At 38.7% G+C, this 23322-nt stretch overlaps 7 protein-coding genes and 1 non-coding gene across 8 annotated transcripts; 7 read left to right on the top strand and 1 right to left on the bottom strand.

The window, feature by feature from the left end:
• Window positions 1-478: 478 nt before the first annotated feature.
• SPAR_M02840 (Ald3) lies at window positions 479-1999 on the top strand (the record flags this gene model as incomplete). Its single annotated transcript, XM_033912580.1, has 1 exon — window positions 479-1999. One exon carries the CDS (start codon window positions 479-481, stop codon window positions 1997-1999), a length of 1521 nt encoding a protein of 506 aa, XP_033768471.1.
• Window positions 2000-2185: 186 nt separating this feature from the next.
• CEP3 (Cep3p) lies at window positions 2186-4012 on the top strand (the record flags this gene model as incomplete). The annotated part of the gene is made up of 1 exon (XM_033912579.1): window positions 2186-4012. One exon carries the CDS (start codon window positions 2186-2188, stop codon window positions 4010-4012), a length of 1827 nt encoding a protein of 608 aa, XP_033768470.1.
• Window positions 4013-4149: 137 nt separating this feature from the next.
• MLH1 (mismatch repair ATPase MLH1) lies at window positions 4150-6459 on the bottom strand (the record flags this gene model as incomplete). Its single annotated transcript, XM_033912578.1, has 1 exon — window positions 4150-6459. One exon carries the CDS (start codon window positions 6457-6459, stop codon window positions 4150-4152), a length of 2310 nt encoding a protein of 769 aa, XP_033768469.1.
• A 412-nt stretch (window positions 6460-6871) lies between these two features.
• MME1 (Mme1p) lies at window positions 6872-7969 on the top strand (the record flags this gene model as incomplete). The annotated part of the gene is made up of 1 exon (XM_033912577.1): window positions 6872-7969. The coding sequence occupies one exon, from the start codon at window positions 6872-6874 to the stop codon at window positions 7967-7969; it is 1098 nt and encodes a 365-aa protein (XP_033768468.1).
• Window positions 7970-8712: 743 nt separating this feature from the next.
• PAH1 (phosphatidate phosphatase PAH1) lies at window positions 8713-11298 on the top strand (the record flags this gene model as incomplete). Its single annotated transcript, XM_033912576.1, has 1 exon — window positions 8713-11298. The coding sequence occupies one exon, from the start codon at window positions 8713-8715 to the stop codon at window positions 11296-11298; it is 2586 nt and encodes an 861-aa protein (XP_033768467.1).
• A 480-nt stretch (window positions 11299-11778) lies between these two features.
• On the top strand, window positions 11779-14223 carry MSS11 (Mss11p; the record flags this gene model as incomplete). Its single annotated transcript, XM_033912575.1, has 1 exon — window positions 11779-14223. The coding sequence occupies one exon, from the start codon at window positions 11779-11781 to the stop codon at window positions 14221-14223; it is 2445 nt and encodes an 814-aa protein (XP_033768466.1).
• A 6431-nt stretch (window positions 14224-20654) lies between these two features.
• On the top strand, window positions 20655-20728 carry SPAR_Mtrna17V. Its single transcript has one exon. It is a non-coding gene; the product is annotated as a tRNA-Val (tRNA).
• Window positions 20729-20978: 250 nt separating this feature from the next.
• On the top strand, window positions 20979-23096 carry INP2 (Inp2p; the record flags this gene model as incomplete). Its single annotated transcript, XM_033912574.1, has 1 exon — window positions 20979-23096. One exon carries the CDS (start codon window positions 20979-20981, stop codon window positions 23094-23096), a length of 2118 nt encoding a protein of 705 aa, XP_033768465.1.
• Window positions 23097-23322: the final 226 nt, after the last annotated feature.

Here is a 23322-nt window from a genome sequence, read left to right as displayed (position 1 = left end):
TTGTGTCAAGAAAATATATATGAATGGGAGCTTCTTTCTTTCTTTCCATATTACGTCGTTTTTTTTCTATTTTTTTTTCTTTTTGTCATGACGTCTATTCTTCTTTCCCCCTAGAGTGAAGGCAAGTATCTCACCATTACCGTTCTACAACGCCTTTCCTTCGCACCCTTTAGTATATTTAGGGATTTTCGTTACTGCTAATCTAAGACTTAAACCGGATTATCGATTGTCCCTCACCAGAAGCTGATTGCTAGACTCCTTAAGGGTTAAGGAAGTGCGAAGTCTAAGGAGTAGGTGGGGGGGGGGGGGAATGTTCAAACAAATAGCGTGAAGATTGCCTGAGTTTGACTCAGAAATTAATTGTATAAAACGGCAGATCTGGATGGGAATAGCTCTGATTCACACTGCACATATGAACCCTACATCTGCAATACATAGATATTGATCATACATATCGTGAAGATAAAGCAAAAAAAACATGCCTAACTTGTATACCGACCTCGAAATCCCACAATTGGAAATATCTTTGAAGCAGCCATTAGGTTTATTCATCAATAACGAATTTTGTCCATCATCAGATGGAAAAACCATTGAGACCGTGAACCCGGCTACTGGCGAACCAATAACGTCCTTTCAAGCCGCTAACGAAGAAGACGTAGACAAGGCTGTGAAAGCCGCTAGGGCTGCTTTTGATAATGTTTGGTCGAAGACGTCTTCTGAGCAACGCGGTATATATCTTTCAAACTTGTTGAAGCTTATCGAGGAGGAGGAAGACACACTTGCTGCCTTAGAAACTTTAGATTCTGGTAAACCCTTCCATTCTAATGCTAAACAAGACTTGGCCCAGATTATGGAACTTACAAGATACTATGCGGGGGCAGTCGACAAATTTAACATGGGTGAAACTATTCCATTGTCTTTTGACAAGTTTGCGTATACTCTGAAGGTTCCTTTTGGCGTTGTTGCTCAAATTGTCCCATGGAATTATCCCCTAGCCATGGCTTGTAGGAAATTGCAAGGTGCTTTAGCTGCTGGTAACACGGTTATCATAAAACCTGCTGAAAATACTTCTCTATCTCTACTTTATTTTGCTACTTTGATTAAAAAGGCAGGTTTTCCACCTGGTGTTGTCAATGTTGTTCCTGGTTATGGCTCCGTTGTAGGGAAAGCTCTAGGAACCCACATGGACATCGATAAGATTTCTTTCACGGGAAGTACCAAGGTTGGTGGCTCAGTGTTGGAGGCTTCTGGCCAATCCAACCTTAAGGACATCACATTAGAATGTGGTGGTAAATCTCCTGCTCTCGTATTTGAGGATGCCGACCTTGATAAGGCTATAAAATGGGTAGCAAACGGTATTTTCTTTAATTCAGGACAAATCTGCACTGCAAACTCGAGAGTCTATGTCCAAAGTTCGATTTACGACAAGTTTGTTGAGAAGTTCAAAGAAACTTCAAAGAAGGAATGGGATTTTGGAGGAAAATTTGATCCATTCGACAAAGATTGCGTTGTTGGCCCAGTTATATCAAGTACTCAGTACGACCGCATTAAAGGGTTCATTGAACTTGGTAAAAAGGAGGAAAAATTGAGCATGTTCCAGACTTCAGAATTTCCCGTTGATGGAGCTAAAGGCTACTTCATCCCTCCCACAATTTTCACTGATGTTCCAGAGACATCGAAATTGCTACGTGACGAAATATTTGGTCCCGTTGTGGTTGTCAGCAAGTTCGAAAATTATAATGACGCTCTGAAGCTAGCTAACGACACATACTACGGACTTGCGTCTGCAGTGTTTACTAGAGATATAAAGAAAGCGCACATGTTTGCTCGCGACATTAAAGCAGGGACCGTTTGGATCAATCAAACCAACCAAGAAGAAGCTAAGGTTCCTTTTGGTGGGTTTAAAATGAGCGGTATCGGTAGAGAGTCAGGTGACACTGGCGTCGATAACTATTTGCAAATAAAATCGGTCCATGTAGATCTTTCATTGGATAAATAGTTTGGTTGCGTAGTTATATAAATGTTTACATAAAATTCAGCTTCATATTCTGTGGGATCTTCGTTTTTCTGCGCGTTTAACTAAAGCACCCGCAGCCATGAAAGTTAAAAGAATGGAATATTATAATATAACCTTTCAGAGAGCTGGCGATGACAACAATCACGAATAAGAGTTTGCAGCGTGATAATGTTTAACCGTACCACCCAATTGAAATCTAAGCATCCTTGCCCTGTGTGTACGAGGCGAAAAGTCAAATGTGATCGGATGATACCGTGCGGAAACTGCAGGAAGAGGGGACAGGACTCTGAATGTATGAAATCAACGAAACTGATAACGACCTCATCTTCAAAGGAATATCTCCCTGACCTATTGTTATTCTGGCAGAACTACGAATATTGGATAGCAAATATTGGGCTGTACAAAACAAAGCGAAGGGACCTTAGTAGGATACCGTCTAATTTGGAAACAGACATTGAAGAATGTATCTTTTGGATGAATTATCTCCAAAAAGATCAATCGTTCCAACTGATGAACTTTGCTATGGAAAACTTAGGTGCTTTATATTTTGGGTCCATTGGAGACATCAGCGAATTATATCTGAGGGTAGAACAGTACTGGGATAGAAGAGTAGACAAGAAGCACAGTGTGGATGGCAAATACTGGGACGCACTAATATGGTCTGTCTTCACCATGTGCATTTATTATATGCCAGTTGAGAAGCTAGCAGGAATATTTTCCGTATATCCTCTTCATGAATATTTGGGTAGCGATAAAAGGCTAAATTGGGGAGACGGCATGCAATTAACCATGTGTCAAAACTTTGCACGCTGCTCATTATTGCAATTAAAACAATGTGATTTCATGGTACACCCCGATATAAGGTTCATCCAAGCATATCTGATTTTAGCCACTACAACTTTTCCGTACGATGAACCCTTGTTGGCAAATTCGTTACTAACACAGTGCATCCACACTTTCAAGAATTTTCATGTGGACGACTTCAGACCCTTACTTAATGATGATCCCGTTGAAAGCATAGCGAAAGTAACCTTAGGAAGAATATTTTATCGGCTGTGTGGATGCGACTATCTTCAATCGGGCCCACGTAAACCAATTGCACTTCATACAGAGGTATCCTCTCTATTGCAACATTCAGCATATTTACAAGATTTGCCTAATGTCGATGTTTATAGAGAAGAAAACAGCACAGAAGTGCTATATTGGAAAATTATGTCGTTAGATAGGGATTTAGATCAGTATTTGAACAAGACTTCTAAACCACCCTTAAAAACATTGGACGCCATAAGGAGGGAACTCGATATTTTTCAATACAAAGTAGATTCATTGGAAGAAGATTCTAGATCAAATAATAGCAGGTTTCAAAAATTTATTGCGCTTTTTCAAATATCTACTGTTTCATGGAAATTATTTAAAATGTATCTAATATATTACGATACCGCAGATTCGTTACTAAAGGTTTTACACTATTCTAAGATAATCATCAGTCTTATTGTTAATAACTTCCAAGCAAAGAGTGAGTTTTTCAACAGACATCCAATGGTGATGCAAACCATTACACGTGTGGTATCATTCATCTCCTTTTACCAGATATTCGTGGAATCGACTGCTGTTGAAGAGCTTTTAGTAGATCTAACCGAACTTACCGCAAATCTGCCCGCGATATTCGGTTCAAAACTAGATAAACTAGCTTATTTGATGGAAAGATTCAATAAATTAAAACAGTTATGGGACAAGGTACAACTTCTGGATTCAGGTGATTCGTTCTACCACCCTGTTTTCAAAATTTTACAAAATGACATTAAAATAGTTGAATTAAAAAATAATGAAATGTCCTCCCTCATAAAAGGACTTGGGTCCTTGGTTCCGCTGAATAGGCTTAGAGAAGAATCGTTGCTTGAGGAAGAGGATGAAAACAATATGGAACCAAGGGACTTCAGAAATATTGTAGAAGAGTTTCAATCCGACTATAGCATTTCCGACGTACTTTCCTAATTGTAACCATTTCTCACCTCATTTGAACTCTCACAGATAAATTGCTAAAGGAAAGTGCGTACACCTCAAAAATAAATACAATGAAACTCAGGATATAAATAAAAAACTTTGATATTAATAGCTAAAACATTCCAAAGCTAGCATCTCTCAAAAACTTTGTATAGGCCTGGAAGGTTAGCTATTTCCACAACGTCCTTGAGAATGTGTCTAGGCGCCAGAAACCTTCGTTTAATACAAGGAAAGAGAACGTGTTCCAGTAATGAGGATATATGTTCCTTTCTATCTATAAACTGGGTCTTTTCATCTTCTGACAAGGACATATCAGACGTATCCACTTTAGGAACCATATCCGGTATATAAAGCAATGCAATCTCTCTTAAAATACTGTCTAGGCACTCTTGTTCATCCCCCCAATTAACTTCTTTACCCAAGCGATAAATAAAAAATGGTAATTTGGTCAAAGATGGAATGTAGCCCTTTAAAAGTAAAGGTAAAGATTTCAGCTTCACAGACTTCAAGTCGTTATCTGGACTATCATTTACCAATTCTATGGAAAAGTACTCATCCAGCATGCTGCTCATGTCCCATATTTTACTGATTATTTTTTCTTTTGAGGTATCGTCATTTAATTCCTCAAATTCTGACAGGAGGTTATATAAAACTATATCATCTGACACATCTGTACTCTGTAGGTTAATCTTACCAAAGTTTGCGAAGTCTGTCAATCCGATCTGATAGAATAGTTCATAGCACACAGATCCGTAATCTATTAAAAAGAGCTTTAAGTCATGCTGAATGGCGGCTAATCTTCTTTCCTCATCTACAACCCCAACATAATTCAAATTTGCAAAAATGTCTGTTAGTTCTCGATGTATTGAATCATCTACTTTTTCCCGCATTTTCTTAATACTCGTAAGATTCACATTAACTCGCTCTTTAGGAACTCTGGTATACCCATCTTTTGAAACTGGGAGCGTATTCTTTTCGCCATCAATAATACAGGGGATTTTATAATCCCCTAGCTTTTGTCTCTTCCTAGGTTGATCCTTCAACTCATTATCACTACTTGAATTAGCATCACGCAATTGTTCGCTTTCTTTTAGTGTTAACTGTTCTCTCTCTTGGGAGCGGCTCACACTTTTTAACTTAGATTGGCTCAGTTGCCGCCTCATAGACGACCCGTTAAAGTTGAACTGTTGACTTGAGGATAAAAACGACGTAATCTTGGCCTGTGAAGCATCTGTTCTAACTAATTTATTTTCTTGTCTTTTCGCTCTCCCCAGTTGATTATTGGTTATCGCGTATGAATTTTCTACTACTTGGGCCTGTCGGAGAGTCTTCCTCTCCTCTCCATTCTCTATAGTATTATTTGATGATATTAACGATCCTGGCTGACTTGTTGAGATTGATGAAGCTTTGAAAGTACGTGAAGTATCAATGGCGGATAATTCGGCATGCAACTGATTGGCAATTTTCTCTATGATCTCATCTTGGCTCAAGAAACGAACCTCTCTCTTTGTTGGGTGAACGTTAACATCCACAGCGGCTGAATCTATTATAATCCCCAAATAAATAAAAGGTCGGTTGCCTTTTGGGAGATAATTAGAGTAAACGCTGTTAAGAGCTCTTCTTAAGGGGTCGCACGTCACTAGTCTATTATTGATGAAGAAAATTGGTGAAATGGACTTTTTGGATATGAAGTTCAAATTACACACCTTTCCGTCAACGCTCTCCAGATTTAAATCTTCTACTTTGCTGATATGGAAAGATATTAAATTAGAAGCCACAGATTTATTGAATACAGTTCTAATCCTATCCTGGACTATGTATGAAGGTTTAACCGCTAAAGAATAATTAGAGTCTCCGAACTTTTTACAAGAAAAACCAATACCTTTGGAATGAATAGCATATCGCCCAACTACATCTAATATTTTAGAATATTCATCATTATGGGATCTCAGGGCCCTTAACCTGGAAGGAATATTAAAAAAAAGATCTTCAACAAGGATCGTGGTACCGTCTTTTCCGGCAACAGGTTTGGGAGTTTCCAACATCTTGCCTTCAGCATAAGAAACTCTCCATGCACATCTGTCTTCTTTGACTTTTGTTGTTACTGTGACCCTTGCCACATGAGAGATACTGGCTAAAGCTTCCCCTCGAAATCCATATGTTTGAATCTGACTCAAATCTTCGAATTTTTGTAATTTGGACGTTGTGAACCGCTCACATAAGATTGGCAGATCTGATTTATTAATCCCAGAACCATTGTCTGTTATTTGAAGAACCTTGATCCCCCCTTCCTTGACTAGAATATCAATCATCGTCGCGTTCGCATCGATGGAATTTTCCATCATTTCCTTAAGTGCATTTACAGGGGATATTATAATCTCACCCGCAGCGATTTTATTGACCACTGATGCATCTAGCGCTTTTATTCTAAGAGACATCACTTATTGACAGGTGTATTTTATTTCTATATTTCATTTTATTTTATTGTCACTATCGTATCAATTTTTTGCAGTTAAATTGTTCTAGCACACTAGCGCGATTGCCAAACACCGAAAACTGCTAATTTCTCGTCTTCGAGGACTCCTCAACTACAATGAAACAGCAAGCTGCCTCAAAAGTCTTCGGCAACAGCAGCGCCTCCTCTAATAGCTTTGCATGCAATAGAAGGTACCATATTCCTACTTTTCTTGCGATTGAACTCTAACTTGAAATATTTAAGACCCTACAACGATAGCGACTTCTTACATTTCGTTCATTCATTTGAAAATTTAAAACAAGCCAAAAAAAGAGCAGAGTACTTCAACGAAGCACGCATCATATTCTTCCCTTCCACCGACTGGTATAAAGATAATGAACTCATGGAACCTGAGTTCTTCAATACCGATAGTACATACGCCTCATGACCACCCCCCGACATCAGAAGGAACATCAGGTAGTAACCGAAAAGATGACAAATCGAAACACGAAGAAAGGGCTGGTTCAGATGACCTAAGCCCTATATGGCATTGTGTAGTCTCCGGTGGGATTGGTGGGATAATAGGAGATTCTGCGATGCATTCATTGGATACCGTCAAGACAAGACAACAAGGTGCACCTAATGTCAAAAAATATAGGAACATGATCTCTGCATATCGTACTATTTGGCTAGAGGAAGGTGTGAGAAGGGGACTGTATGGTGGGTACATGGCCGCCATGTTAGGCTCCTTCCCATCAGCGGCAATCTTTTTCGGGACCTATGAATATACTAAGAGAACAATGATAGAAGATTGGCAGATTAACGACACCATCACACATTTGAGCGCCGGATTCCTTGGTGACTTCATCTCCAGTTTTGTTTATGTTCCCTCAGAGGTCCTAAAGACAAGGTTACAATTGCAAGGAAGGTTCAACAATCCTTTTTTTCAATCTGGCTATAATTATTCAAATTTAAGAAATGCCATAAAGACAGTTATAAAAGAAGAAGGGTTTCGCTCTCTATTCTTTGGCTACAAAGCCACTTTGGCCAGAGACTTGCCATTCAGTGCATTGCAGTTTGCATTCTATGAAAAATTCAGGGAATTGGCGTTCAAGATCGAACAGAAAGATGGTAAAGATAGAGAGTTGTCTATACCTAACGAAATATTGACTGGTGCCTGTGCAGGTGGACTGGCGGGGATTATTACCACACCAATGGATGTCGTTAAGACTAGAGTCCAAACTCAACAACCGCCTAGTCAAAGCAACAAATCGTATTCAGTGTCGCATCCGCATGTAACAAACGGCAGACCAGCGGCACTTTCCAACTCAATTTCGCTCAGTCTGCGGACGGTCTACCAATCTGAAGGTGCGCTAGGATTCTTCAGTGGTGTTGGGCCTAGGTTCGTTTGGACAAGTGTTCAGAGTAGTATAATGTTACTTCTGTATCAAATGACCCTACGCGGATTGGGTAACGCATTTCCAACTGATTAGCAGTCCACTTCCTGGCTTCTCTCATCCTGCACAGGATACTTTCATGTGATAAAAACTTTTTTACAAGCAGCTACAATAAAGACAGTTCAGGGCGTCTCATCCCTCTTCGCCATCGCTACACATCCTAGCGTGTCTTGTATTTACCATTCCACATACATAGATATAAGTTTTCTTCCGAAATAAGTTTTGTATATAGTCATTTTACGGCAAGAATACTCATCTAAGTTTCATACACTTTCCTCTTTTTCTTCGCAGTTCCTAGCACTAAGTTTTCATGTTGAAAAGCTCGTTTAAAAGACGAATCTAAGCAATCTACCTGATCTGCTTAAACAGGGCCCAAATTCATCCTGTGCATCATAATGCTACATCATTGGAAGACAGAATTGAAGTACCCACGTGTTGCTCATTCTCTTGCCGGTCTGTCGCCGGCATTTTTTGTCTTTCAATTTCCCTCCTTTAGACAATGGGCTTTCTTTTCTCTATTACCTATCTCTTTTTCTCGGCTTTTCCGGCCAGCGTTGACAGCAGCGCACGGTGAGGGTAGAAGAAAGAGCAAGGATAAGTGAAGAGCAGGTCATCGTGGGGGGGTTGTATTTATAAGGATAATACACTCAACAATTTAGTAAAGGGTGTTGACAAAGTGTTAGTCAGACCAATTGGACGCCACGCCTTTGTCATTAGAGTTTTACCTCCAGAGAAACGCACAGGGAAGACACTACTGAAGAGGAATAAATCGGTTGATTATGCAGTACGTAGGTAGAGCTCTTGGGTCTGTGTCTAAAACATGGTCGTCTATCAATCCGGCTACGTTATCAGGTGCCATAGACGTTATTGTAGTGGAGCATCCAGATGGAAGCCTATCATGTTCTCCCTTCCATGTGAGATTTGGCAAATTTCAAATTTTAAAGCCATCTCAAAAGAAAGTCCAAGTGTTTATAAATGAAAAGCTGAGTAACATGCCAATGAAGCTAAGCGATTCTGGAGAGGCCTATTTCGTTTTCGAGATGGGTGATCAAGTCACTGATGTTCCTGACGAATTACTTGTGTCGCCCGTGATAAGCGCCGCATCAAGCCCCCCTCAATCACCTGAAACATCCATCTTGGAAGGAGGAACCGAGGGTGAAGGTGAAGGTGAAAATGAACATAAGAAGCAGGAAAAGAAAGTTCTAGAGGAACCAGATTTTTTGGATATCAATGATACTGGAGATTCGATCAGTAACAATGGTGAAACCACAGGGTCGCTTTCCTCTGCTGCATCCTCCACAACGACGCCGCCAGATTTGATAGAAGAAAGGAAACTTGCTAAGCAACGCACCAAGAACTTCCAGCAAAAATTAAACAAGAAGCTCACTGAAATCCATATACCTAGTAAACTTGATAACAATGGCGATTTACTACTGGATACTGAGGGCTACAAACCAAACAAGAATATGATGCATGATACGGACATACAGCTGAAGCAGTTGTTAAAGGACGAATTCGGTAATGATTCAGATATTTCAAGTTTTATCAAGGAGGACAAAAATGGTAACATTAAGATCGTAAACCCTTACGAGCACCTTACTAACCTCTCGCCTCCAGGGACACCCCCAACAATGGCTACAAGCGGATCGGTTCTCGGCTTAGATGCAATGGAATCAGGAACTACCTTAAACTCGTTATCTTCCTCACCTTCTCCTTCCGATACCGAGGATGAAACATCATTTAACAAAGAACAAAGCTGTAGCAGTGAAAGTACTAACAAGAACGGCTCAACGGAAAACGGTAAGGCCGAAAAAAGGTACATAAGAACGATAAGATTGACCAATGACCAGTTGAAGTGCCTAAATTTAACTTATGGTGAAAATGATTTAAAATTTTCCGTGGATCATGGAAAAGCTATTGTTACTTCAAAATTATTTGTTTGGAGGTGGGATGTTCCAATTGTTATCAGTGATATTGATGGCACCATAACAAAATCAGATGCCTTAGGCCATGTCTTGGCAATGATAGGAAAAGACTGGACGCATTTGGGTGTAGCCAAGTTATTCAGCGAGATATCCAGGAATGGTTATAACATACTTTATCTAACTGCAAGAAGTGCTGGACAAGCTGATTCCACAAGAAGTTATTTACGATCAATCGTACAAAATGGTAGCAAATTACCAAACGGGCCTGTGATTTTATCGCCCGATAGAACAATGGCTGCCTTAAGGCGGGAAGTAATATTAAAAAAACCTGAAGTTTTCAAGATAGCATGTCTAAACGACATCAGATCGTTATATTTTGAAGATTGTGACAACGAAATGGACACAGAGGAAAAGTCAACCCCATTTTTTGCCGGTTTTGGTAATAGAATTACCGATGCGTTATCTTACAGAACAGTAGGGATTCCTAGTTCAAGAATTTTCACAATAAATACAGAAGGCGAGGTTCATATGGAATTACTAGAGTTAGCAGGTTACAGAAGCTCCTACATTCATATCAACGAGCTTGTCGATCATTTCTTTCCACCAGTCAGCCTTGACAGTGTTGATTCAAGAACTAACACTTCTATGGTTCCTGGTTCTCCCCCTAATAAAACATTGGATAACGCTGCCTCAGAAAATACCTCAGTTCACAAAACACTGTTCAGAGGCAATCAGGAAGAGAAATTTACAGACGTAAATTTTTGGAGAGACCCGTTGGTCGACATTGATAACCTATCGGATATTAGCAAAGATGATTCTGACAACACCGATGAAGATACCGATGTATCACAACAAGACAGCACTAGTAGTAATAGGAGAAATTCAGTCAACACTGTGAAGGCTACTAAACTCCCTCAAAAACACGTGGGCAGCTCAAGTAACAACGAAGTCTTAGCTGCTTCATCTGACGTAGAAAATGCATCTGAGCTAATGGGTTCCCATAGTAGCTCAGGATCCACGCCTAATAAATCTGCAATGTCCAAAGGAGACATTGGGAAGCAAATATATCTGGAACTAGGTTCTCCACTTGCATCGCCAAAACTGAGGTACTTAGATGATATGGATGATGAGGAGTGCAACACCAGTGGATCTAAATCAAGGAGAGCATCATCTGCAGCTGCGACGAGTATTGATAAAGAGTTCAAAAACTTATCAGTGTCTAAAGCTGGCGCTCCAACAAGCAATGTTTCAGAGATTAACGTTTTAGATGACGTGCATTCACGTGAAAATTCAGATACCGAATCACGATCGGAACAAAGCGATGGTGAAACGGGGCGTAATCAGCTACCCCACAACTCAATGGACGATAAAGATTTGGATTCAAGAGTAAGCGATGAGTTCGATGATGATGAATTCGACGAGGATGAATTCGAAGACTAAAAATTTTTGTAGCCGAATACTATTTATAACGATCCATACTGCATATTAAATAAAATTATGAAGTACTAAATAACAATTTTCCATTTTATTTAAAAAAAAAGAAAAAAAGAAGAAAAAAAATTCGATAGAAGAAAAGCTATACGATGATCGTTACGTACCAAATTTTCTTCGGTTATTTGGCAATTACATACTTCTTCGAAGTGTCAAAGTAAATACTTTTCTATACGCACACGAAACTCGCTTGCTGCAACATGTATTACGTCAGGTGAAAAAAGCGGCCAAGAGGCAATGCCGAAATACAATGCGTGTATAATCAGAAGAGGAGGGGTATAATAAAAATAATCACAGTAGAAAAGACCAGTAAAGATTTCTATTGCACTCTGTGCCGCTCTATTGGTTTCTTTCTTTCGTTTTCCCCCATTTCTTTTGTTATTTTTCGTTAGACTGCAGTGAAATAAGGAAAAGGTGCATGATAAAGATATGGATAACACGTCCAATATTAATACGAATGAGCGCTCTAAGAACACTAACTTTAGCTCAGCTCCCAATAGCAGAAGTATGAATAGCCATAACCAGTTGCAATTTGATGGGAATTCTCGAGTATTTGTTTCGGATGCAATGGCTAAGAACTCTAAGCAATTATTGTACGCTCACATATATAACTACTTAATCAAAAACAATTACTGGAACTCTGCCGCAAAATTTTTAGGCGAAGCTGACCTTCCTTTGTCTAGAATAAACGGATCTCCCTCGGGTGAAACAACTAGCTTGAATTCAAGCCTAAAGCATGGAATGATGGACATTGCATCTAAAGGTGATATTGCTAGTGAGGATGGGTTATTACCTTCGAAAATGCTAATGGACGCTAATGACACCTTTTTACTTGAATGGTGGGAAATTTTTCAATCATTGTTTAATGGAGACCTTGAATCTGGGTACCATGAAGATCATAATCCCCTAAGAGAGAGAATAGTACCTATCTTACCAGCTAATTCCAAGTCTAATATACCCTCCCATTTCTCTAATCTCCCACCAAACGGAGTTCCGCCAACTCAAAATAGTTTTCCAGTGACAGAGGAGAATTTCAGGCCAAATGGTGACGGGAATAACTTTAATTTAAACGATCCAACGAACCGAAACGTCTCCGAAAGATTTCTATCGAGAAATAAAGGTGGCTACGATAAACCTAATAGCAGTAATTTTGCAGCTGATACTACCATAAACAGTGATACCACAGGACAGCAATACGCGACTATGAATTTGCACAAGCACTTCAATGATTTGCAATCACCACCGCAGCCCCAGCAATCATCTCAACAGCAGCCCCAGCAACCCCAGCCTCAGCAGCCCCAGCATCAACCCCAACATCAGCCTCAACAACAATCCCAACAACAGCAGCAACAACAACAACAACAACAACAACAACAACAACAACAACAACAACAACAACAACAACAACAACAACAGCAGCAGCAGCAGCAGCAACAACAACAACAACAACAACAACAACAACAGCAGCAGCAGCAACAACAACAACAACAACAACAACAACAACAACAACAACAACAACAGCAGCAGCAGCAGCAGCAACAACAGCAGCAACAACAGCAACAACAACAGCAGCAGCAGCAACAACAACAACAACAACAACAACAACAACAACAACAACAACAACAACAACAACAACAACAACAACAACAACAACAACAGCAGCAGCAGCAACAACAGACACCATATCCGATTGTCAACCCACAAATGGTCCCTCACATTCCAGCGGAAAATTCTCATTCAAGTGGACTCATGCCTTCGATGCCTCCTGCAAGTCAACAATTCAGTACACAGAACCAGCCTTCGATGTTTCCTGACCAACAGCGATTCTTCCAGTATCAATTACATCACCAAAATCAAGGACAAGCACCATCTTTTCAGCAAAGCCGATCTGGTAGGTTTGATGACATGAACGCTATGAAATTGTTTTTTCAGCAGCAAGCACTACAGCAAAATTCATTGCAACAGAACACTGGAAACCAAAGTTATCAGTCTAATACGCGCAACAATGCTGCTGAGGAGGCTACACCCACCAGTGACAATAATGCAAATTGCAATAGTTTGTTGCAAGAACGCATACGAGCTCAGTTCAATAAAATGAAGACAATTCCTCAACAAATGAAAGGTCAAAGCAGTGTCGTAAATCCAGTTATTAGTGATTTAACTTCTCAACAGCAGTATATGCATATGATGATGCAAAGAATGGCTACTAACCAACAATTACAAAATAGCGGCTTTCCTCCCGACGCTAACCGTGTACCTCCACCTAATGCTACCATGCCATTGCAGGCGGGAAATATGGGGCCCCCTATCATTGAAAATGCAGGTATGAGGCAGACTAACCAATCTGGACCAAACCCTATGATCAATATGCAGCCTTTATATCAGAATGTTTCCTCAGCAATGCATGCGTTCGCCCCGCAACAACAATTTCATCTACCACAACAATATAAAACAAATGCTCCAGTATCACAGAACGATCCTACCGTCGTCTTTCCCTTGCCTAATAATAATAGTAATACACCCACGGTGTCACAACCATCGTCGAAACGTACTTCTAGCTCAAGCACAACTCCCAATATAAGCACAACTATTCAACCTAAACGGAAACAGAGAGTAGGTAAATCAAAGACCAAGGAATCACGAAAAGCTACTGCTGCACAGAAAGTTATGAAATCTAAGAAACTTGAACAAAATGGTGATTCAACTGCTACAAACTTTATCAACGTCACTCCGAAGGACAATGGCGGCAAGGCTACTGTAAAGGCCCAAAATAGTGACTCGCAGCAACAACCCAATGGCTCTTTTGCTATGGATACAGAAACATTCGACATATTTAACATTGGGGACTTTTCTCCTGATTTAATGGATAGCTAAACATTAATAAGCAGCAAATTTTCATCGTTATTCTCTCCGTTACTAACCGTTGCACTTTTTCCTTCATATCAGTAATATATTTGCAATAACCTTTAAGAAATTTTCTTGCCCGTGTTTGCAGGAGTGATTTCAATCTCACCCAGTGCGGATGTATCATCTCTCAAATGAAGTGTGAAACTTACTTCACAGGATTTCAACATGGTGGCAGTTAAAGATGATATAACATCTATACATATTTTTGGCCAGACTGGAGTCAAAAATTAGAGTAAGTGAGTATATCATTTTAGTTATTTTAAATTAGACAATGTAATGGAGAGGGGTCTACGACATTATATAAAATAAAAAATTCTGCATCTAGTTGTTGGAATGAAATTCTAATATCATCTATTTAATATTATATTATAACATGCGGTGCAAGAGGATGGCATAAAAATTGAGAAACAGTCATCCAATCTAATGGAAGCTGAAATGCAAGGATTGATAATGTAATAGGATAATGAATGACAACATATAAAAAGAAAGAAGATAAAATAATAACACTATGTAGAACTATCGATTCCCTTTTGTGGATTCCTATATCCTCGAGGAGAACTTCTAGTATATTCTATATACCTAATATTATAGCTTTAGTAACAATGGAATCCCAACAATTATCTAATTACCCACATAATTCTCATGGTAGCGCCTGTGCTTCGGTTACTTCTAAGGAAGTCCACACAAATCAAGATCCGTTAGACGTTTCAGCTTCCAAAATTCAAGAATATGATAAGGCTTCCACTAAGGCTAACTCTCAACAGACAACAACACCTGCTTCATCAGCTGTTCCAGAGAACCCCCATCATGCCTCTCCTCAAACTGCTCAGTCACATTCACCACAGAATGGGCCGTACCCACAGCAGTGCATGATGACCCAAAACCAAGCCAATCCATCTGGTTGGTCATTTTACGGACACCCATCTATGATTCCGTATACACCTTATCAAATGTCGCCTATGTACTTTCCACCTGGGCCACAATCACAGTTTCCGCAGTATCCACCATCAGTTGGAACGCCTCTGAGCACCCCATCACCTGAGTCAGGTAATACATTTACTGATTCATCTTCAGCGGACTCTGATATGACATCCACTAAAAAATATGTCAGACCACCACCAATGTTAACCTCACCTAATGACTTTCTAAATTGGGTTAAAACATACATCAAATTTTTACAAAACTCGAATCTCGGTGATATTATTCCGACAGTAAACGGAAAACCCGTACGTCAGATCACTGATGATGAACTCACCTTCTTGTATAACACTTTTCAAATATTTGCTCCCTCTCAATTCCTACCTATCTGGGTCAAAGACATCCTATCTGTTGATTATACGGATATCATGAAAATTCTTTCCAAAAGTATTGAAAAAACGCAATCTGATACCCAAGAGGCAAATGACATTGTGACCCTGGCAAATTTGCAATATAATGGCAGTACACCTGCAGATGCATTTGAAACAAAAGTCACAAACATTATCGACAGACTAAATAATAATGGCATTCATATCAATAACAAGGTCGCATGCCAATTAATTATGAGAGGTCTATCTGGCGAATATAAATTTTTACGCTACACACGTCATCGACATCTAAATATGACAGTCGCTGAACTGTTCTTAGATATCCATGCTATTTATGAAGAACAACAGGGATCGAGAAACAGTAAACCCAATTACAGGAGAAATCCGAGTGATGAGAAGAATGATTCTCGCAGCTATACGAATACAACCAAACCCAAAGTTATAGCTCGAAATCCTCAAAAAACAAATAATTCGAAATCGAAAACAGCCAGGGCTCATAATGTATCCACATCTAATAACTCTCCCAGCACTGACAACGATTCCATCAGTAAATCAACTACTGAACCGATTCAATTGAACAATAAGCACGACCTTCATCTTAGGCCAGAAACTTACTGAATCTACAGTAAATCATACGAATCATTCCGATGATGAACTTCCTGGACACCTTCTTCTTGATTCAGGAGCATCACGAACTCTTATAAGATCTGCCCATCACATACACTCAGCGATATCTAATCCCGACATAAGCGTAGTTGATGTTCAAAAAAACAATATACCAATTAACGCTGTTGGTGATCTTCAATTTCACTTCCAGGACGACACCAAAACAACAATAAAGGTATTGCACACACCTAACATAGCCTATGACTTACTCAGTTTGAATGAACTGGCTGCACTAAATATTACAGCGTGCTTTACCAAAAACGTCTTAGAACGACCTGACGGCACCGTACTTGCACCTATCGTAAAACATGGAGACTTTTACTGGGTGTCTAAAAGGTACTTGCTTCCGTCGAATATCTCAGTACCCACAATTAATAACGTTCACACAAGTGAAAACACACGTAAGTATCCTTATCCTTTCATTCATCGGATGCTTGCGCATGCCAATGCCCAGACAATTAGATATTCACTCAAAAAGAACACCATTACGTATTTCAATGAATCAGATGTTGACTGGTCTAACGCTACTGATTATCAATGTCCCGATTGTTTAATCGGCAAAAGCACCAAACATAGACATATCATAGGATCACGGCTAAAATACCAAAGTTCATATGAACCTTTTCAATACTTACATACTGACATATTTGGGCCTGTTCACAACCTACCAAAGAGTGCACCATCCTATTTCATCTCATTCACTGATGAGAAAACAAAATTCCGTTGGGTTTATCCATTACACGACCGTCGCGAGGACTCTATTCTCGATATCTTTACTAAGATACTAGCTTTCATTAAAAACCAGTTTCAGTCCAATGTTTTGGTTATTCAAATGGACCGTGGTTCTGAGTACACTAACAAAACTCTCCATAAATTCCTTGAAAAATATGGCATAACCCCATGTTATACAACCACAGCGGATTCCCGAGCACATGGTGTAGCTGAACGGCTGAACCGTACCTTATTAGATGACTGTCGTACTCAACTGCAATGTAGTGGTCTACCGAATCATCTATGGTTCTCGGCAGTCGAATTTTCTACTATCGTACGGAACTCACTAGCTTCACCTAAAAGCAAAAAATCCGCAAGACAACTCGCTGGGTTGGCAGGACTCGACATCAGTACTTTATTACCTTTCGGTCAACCCGTTATAGTCAATAATCATAACCCTGACTCCAAAATTCATCCTCGTGGCATTCCTGGCTACGCTCTACATCCATCTCGAAACTCTTATGGATATATCATCTATGTCCCATCTTTGAAGAAGACAGTAGATACAACTAATTACGTTATTCTTCAGGGCAAGGAATCCAGATTAGACCAATTCAATTACGACGCACTCACCTTCGATGAAGACGTGAATCGTATAACTGCTTCATATCAATCGTTCATTGCTTCAAATGAGATCCAACAATCTAACGATCTTAACATAGAATCTGACCATGATTTTCAATCTGACGTAGAACTGAACCCTGACCACCAGAGAAATGTCCCTTCAAACGTTCCGATTCCAACTGACTCCCCACCTCCATCAACTCATACTGAAGATTCAAAACCTATATCTGAAATCAATCTTCGTGCACCCAAAGAAGTTGATCCTAACATATCTGAATCTAATATTCTTCCATCTAAGAAGAGATCTAACATCCCCCAAATTTCTGCTACCGACAGTGCCGGTTCGGGTGGTATAAATAAATCAGATGTTCCTTTACTTACTCCTTTGTCCAAATCTGACACACAAAATTCATACCAAGCCAGTGAATCTGATGATTTCAGTGACTCAGACTCACACAGCGACATTGATACTGACTCTACAAACGTGACAATACCCAGTTTGGGTGGTACCAACAACAAAACTGTTCCGCAGATAAGTGACCAAGAGACTGAGAGAAGGATTATACACCGTTCACCTTCAATCGATGCTTCTCCACCGGAAAATAATTCATCGCACAATATTGTTCCTATCAAAACGCCAACTACTGTTTCTGAACAGAATACCGAGGAATCTATTATCGCTGATCTCCCACTCCCTGATCTATCTCCAGAATCTCCTACCGAATTCCCTGACCCATTTAAAGAACTCCCACCGATAAATTCTCATCAAACTAATTCCAGTTTGGGTGGTATGGATGACTCTAATATCTCTGCTACTATCACTAGTAAGAAAAGATCATTAGAAGATAATGAAACTGAAATTGAGGTATCACGAGACACATGGAATAGTAAGAATATGCGTAGTTTAGAACCTCCAAGGTCAAAGAAACGAATACATCTAATCGCGGCTGTAAAAGCAGTAAAATCAATCAAACCAATACGAACAACCTTAAGATACGATGAGGCAATCACCTATAATAAAGATATTAAAGAAAAGGAAAAATATATCGAAGCATACCACAAAGAAGTCAACCAACTATTGAAAATGAATACTTGGGACACTGACAAATATTATGACAGAAAAGAAATAGACTCTAAAAGAGTAATAAACTCAATGTTTATCTTCAACAAGAAACGTGACGGAACTCATAAAGCTAGATTTGTTGCAAGAGGTGACATTCAGCATCCTGATACGTACGATACAGGTATGCAATCCAACACTGTACATCATTATGCGTTGATGACATCCCTATCACTTGCATTAGACGATGACTCCTTCATTACACAATTAGACATATCTTCGGCGTACTTGTATGCAGACATCAAAGAAGAATTATACATAAGACCTCCACCACATTTAGGAATGAACAACAAGTTAATACGGTTGAGGAAATCACTTTATGGTTTGAAACAAAGTGGTGCAAACTGGTATGAAACGATCAAATCATATCTGATTGAACAATGTGATATGGAAGAAGTTCGCGGATGGTCATGCGTATTTAAGAATAGTCAAGTAACAATTTGCTTATTCGTCGATGATATGATATTGTTCAGCAAAGACTTAAATTCAAATAAAAGAATTATAGCAAAACTCAAGATGCAATACGATACCAAGATTATAAATCTAGGTAAAAGCGATGATGAAATTCAATACGACATCCTTGGCTTAGAAATCAAATATCAAAGAGGTAAATACATGAAATTAGGTATGGAAAACTCATTAACTGAGAAAATACCCAAATTAAACGTACCTTTGAATCCAAAAGGAAGAAAACTTGGTGCTCCAGGTCAACCAGGTCTCTATATAAACCAGAAGGAGCTAGAGCTAGAAGAAGACGACTACAACATGAAGGTGCATGAAATGCAAAAGTTGATAGGTCTAGCGTCATATGTTGGATATAAATTCAGATTTGACCTATTATACTATATCAACACACTTGCACAACATATACTATTTCCGTCCAAACAAGTGTTAAACATGACATATGAATTGATACAATTCTTATGGGACACTAGAGACAAACAATTAATATGGCACAAAAGCAAATCTGCAAAACCAGAAAATAAATTAGTTGTAATAAGCGATGCCTCTTATGGCAACCAACCATATTACAAATCTCAGATTGGTAATATCTATTTACTAAATGGAAAGGTGATCGGAGGAAAATCAACAAAAGCTTCATTAACATGTACTTCAACCACAGAAGCAGAAATACACGCAATCAGTGAAGCCATTCCATTATTAAATAACTTGAGTCACCTTATACAAGAACTAAATGGGAAATCAATCATTAAAGGCTTACTTACTGACAGCAGATCTACAATCAGTATAGTTATGTCCAAAAATGAAGAGAAACTTAGAAACAGATTTTTCGGTACCAAAGCAATGAGACTTCGGGACGAAGTATCAAATAATAACCTTCACGTATGCTACGTGGATACCAAAAGGAACATTGCTGACGTGATGACAAAACCCCTCCCAATAAAAACATTTAAGCTATTAACAAACAAGTGGATTCGTTAGATCTATTACATTATGGGTGGTATGTTGGAATGAAATTCTAATATCATCTATTTAATATTATATTATAACATGCGGTGCAAGAGGATGGCATAAAAATTGAGAAACAGTCATCCAATCTAATGGAAGCTGAAATGCAAGGATTGATAATGTAATAGGATAATGAATGACAACATATAAAAAGAAAGAAGATAAAATAATAACACTATGTAGAACTATCGATTCCCTTTTGTGGATTCCTATATCCTCGAGGAGAACTTCTAGTATATTCTATATACCTAATATTATAGCTTTAGTAACAATGGAATCCCAACAATTATCTAATTACCCACACAATTCTCACTAGTACCCAATGACGTTCTTGTAACCAACATCCTACTCTGATTGAATGTAAAGAAACAAGCAGATAAGTAGGCTTCCTGGCTAGCTAAAGACATGGTGTCACCATGTCTTTACAATTCGTATTTAAGTTTTTCAAAATTTTAAGGAAGTATAATACATTTCTCGACGTCTTCTCCTCCATTAATGTAGGTTTCGTGGTCTAGTCGGTTATGGCATCTGCTTAACACGCAGAACGTCCCCAGTTCGATCCTGGGCGAAATCATTTTTTTCGAAGACACGCCGTAAAAAACATCGAAACGTAAATAAACGTGATTGATCTGAGAATAAACTAAACAATCATCTTGGCCAAAAATATCATAAACAGTCTGGTAACTACAGGAAAATTAGACTACTACAGGTGTTTTACTAAACATCAAAATCCCACTGCGCTTACACCTGCTCGGTATACATCGCATTTATTTCAACAGATTTGTTTTTACTTAATTGAGTAACGTTTGTTGATTGATCTAATAATGACAAGAAACTCACGTCCGCCTCCTTTGCAGGCTCTCGGTTTACAGATTTCTTCGAAATTAAAATCAGGCGAAGAGGATGGATTCATGAGTTCTAGTCTAACGCTTGATAGTGATACCATCTTAAGTGGCAGCGAAAGCAACGGTCAAGAATTTTACTCTACATGGCGAAAACCGTCCCAATTAAGCAGCCGCAGTGTATTACATGAATACTCCCCTACAATTGTAGGATCTAATGATGGCACTTTTTCACCTATAGTCGTACAAAAATCTACGAAATTTTTTAATTGGGATAATATTATTTCAAGAATTTTCATGCAACAGCCATTTAGTGTAACACATCAATTCTTTGAAGAATTTCAATATTCGATTATCACTTCTCATTTTTTGAATGATATGAACCATTATAGGTTATCATTACATCTCAATCAATCAATTATGAATTTTCACAAAAGCTCGGCTTTGCTGAAGAAGGTACCTCCTAAATCCTTACCCTTTATGGCGACAAAATATGGTAAATTGGCAGTAGTAGAGAACAAAAAATTATACCTTAAACAAAATTTCAATTACCTTTCCATGATTATAATTTCTTATCGAGTACTCAGACTATTGAAAAAATACTGTACAAAAAAAAATAGTCCAAGTCTGAAGAGAGTTGTAGGTTCAATACTCGTAGCAGTGTATTTATCAATCCAGCAAGAATACTTTCGAAGACATTTGGTTTGTTATAAAACTTTATTAAAGATACGGAAGGTGCTCGAATCCTTACAACAAGTAGACGTAATGATCCATAAATATCATCTACGATTTAAAGAAATAAAAAATCAGAGGTTTATATCAAGAGTGTCTCTTATTTCAAACGCTGACGAGCACTCATCTGTGATAGAAGAGCTTTTAATATTCTCAAGTGACGCACTGTTTTACAAACTCAAAACGGTCATTCCTGATATCGTCATCTTTAGCGATACAAGTGAGCTTTCGAAGTACTGTGAATTATACGGCATTGATGTATCAATTCTTTACTATAACAGTACTGCTACAGTCAAAGACCTTGATGGTAAGATTTACCGTCTAAAACTGCTAAAGAAATTCATGCTCTGCTGTTTATTGTCTTTAAATATGACAGGCAAGGCGAATTTTTCAAATTCAAGTATGCAAAATGCCCTAAACAAAATATTTCCTGATTATACCGTAAAGGTGCAGTTGAAAAAAACATATAATCCAATAGGTACATTCCAAAATATAGTCAGTCTTTTAAGAGAGCTACATTCGCTACTTTCAGTTGTCCTAGTGTCTTTGAATGACCATAAGCAAATATTGTATGCTTTTCCAGAAGAAGCGTTAACTACTATCGGTAATGAAGGGATTAATGTATGCTCATTTTCAAAGAGTGATGAATTGTTTCAAGCGTTGAATTACCTAAAAGCAATCGAGAACAATTTATTATCCATTGACGTTCGAAATGGAATAACAGAGAATGATAGGAACATCATTGAGGATAAGTTGGAGGAGCTGACTACTTTCTGGAAAACCTCGAAAGCTTGTAACAATATTGCCAAGATAAAAAAGGTACCGACAACCAATACAATCAACCGTGGTTTTCATCTAGATATCCTCAAAGGCAGGAAATCTCCCTGTTCTTCGCCAGTAAAAGGTCTTAGTTTAGAAAGGAAAGTTGACTTCATAGATGTTGATGAATCGGAGAACGAATCTCTTGAAAACCACACCGAATTAGAGGACTGTGAAGATTACGACGGCCAAGAGGAATATGCTAGTGGCATGCACGAAAACCACCGTGTAGGCTTCAACGGAAGTAATAATTTTGAGAGACCAGATTTCAAGCAATTATCCGACAACGAATTGCGACGCAAATTAGATGAAAGAATCTTAAAATTAGCTCAAGAGAACCGTGAAGGTAGGGAAAGATTACGAACTGCAAAGTCATTTGAATTGCTAAGGAGAACCCAAGCTCCCATTCCTGTACAGTTTGGTTTCCAGAAACCATTAAAAGGATATGCCTTTCCTGAGAGCAGGCCTCTCAGTAAATGCAAAGTATCTTCGGAAGAAACTATTCCCATTATGTACGAATTAGAAGGATTGCTAGGAAATGATTCATGATAAATAAAACTTAATATGTTCTTTGAATATACTAGTTACGCGTTCATCGTACTTCGTAAAATAATCAAATAACGGGCTGTGCAGCCGGGTTATTTTCAACCCCAGTCTGTCAAGTGCTTAAAGTAAACGAATATTAAACAAAGAACAATTTAGTATTGCAGAAAGTCTTGAAAAAAAAGTCCAGCTGCCAAACTACTCTATTTATTTTTGGACTGTTTATTCACTC

This window comes from Saccharomyces paradoxus, chromosome XIII (genome assembly GCF_002079055.1).
Source record: "Saccharomyces paradoxus chromosome XIII, complete sequence".
NCBI lineage: Eukaryota > Fungi > Ascomycota > Saccharomycetes > Saccharomycetales > Saccharomycetaceae > Saccharomyces > Saccharomyces paradoxus.
This window is presented reverse-complemented; position numbering and strand designations above follow the sequence as displayed.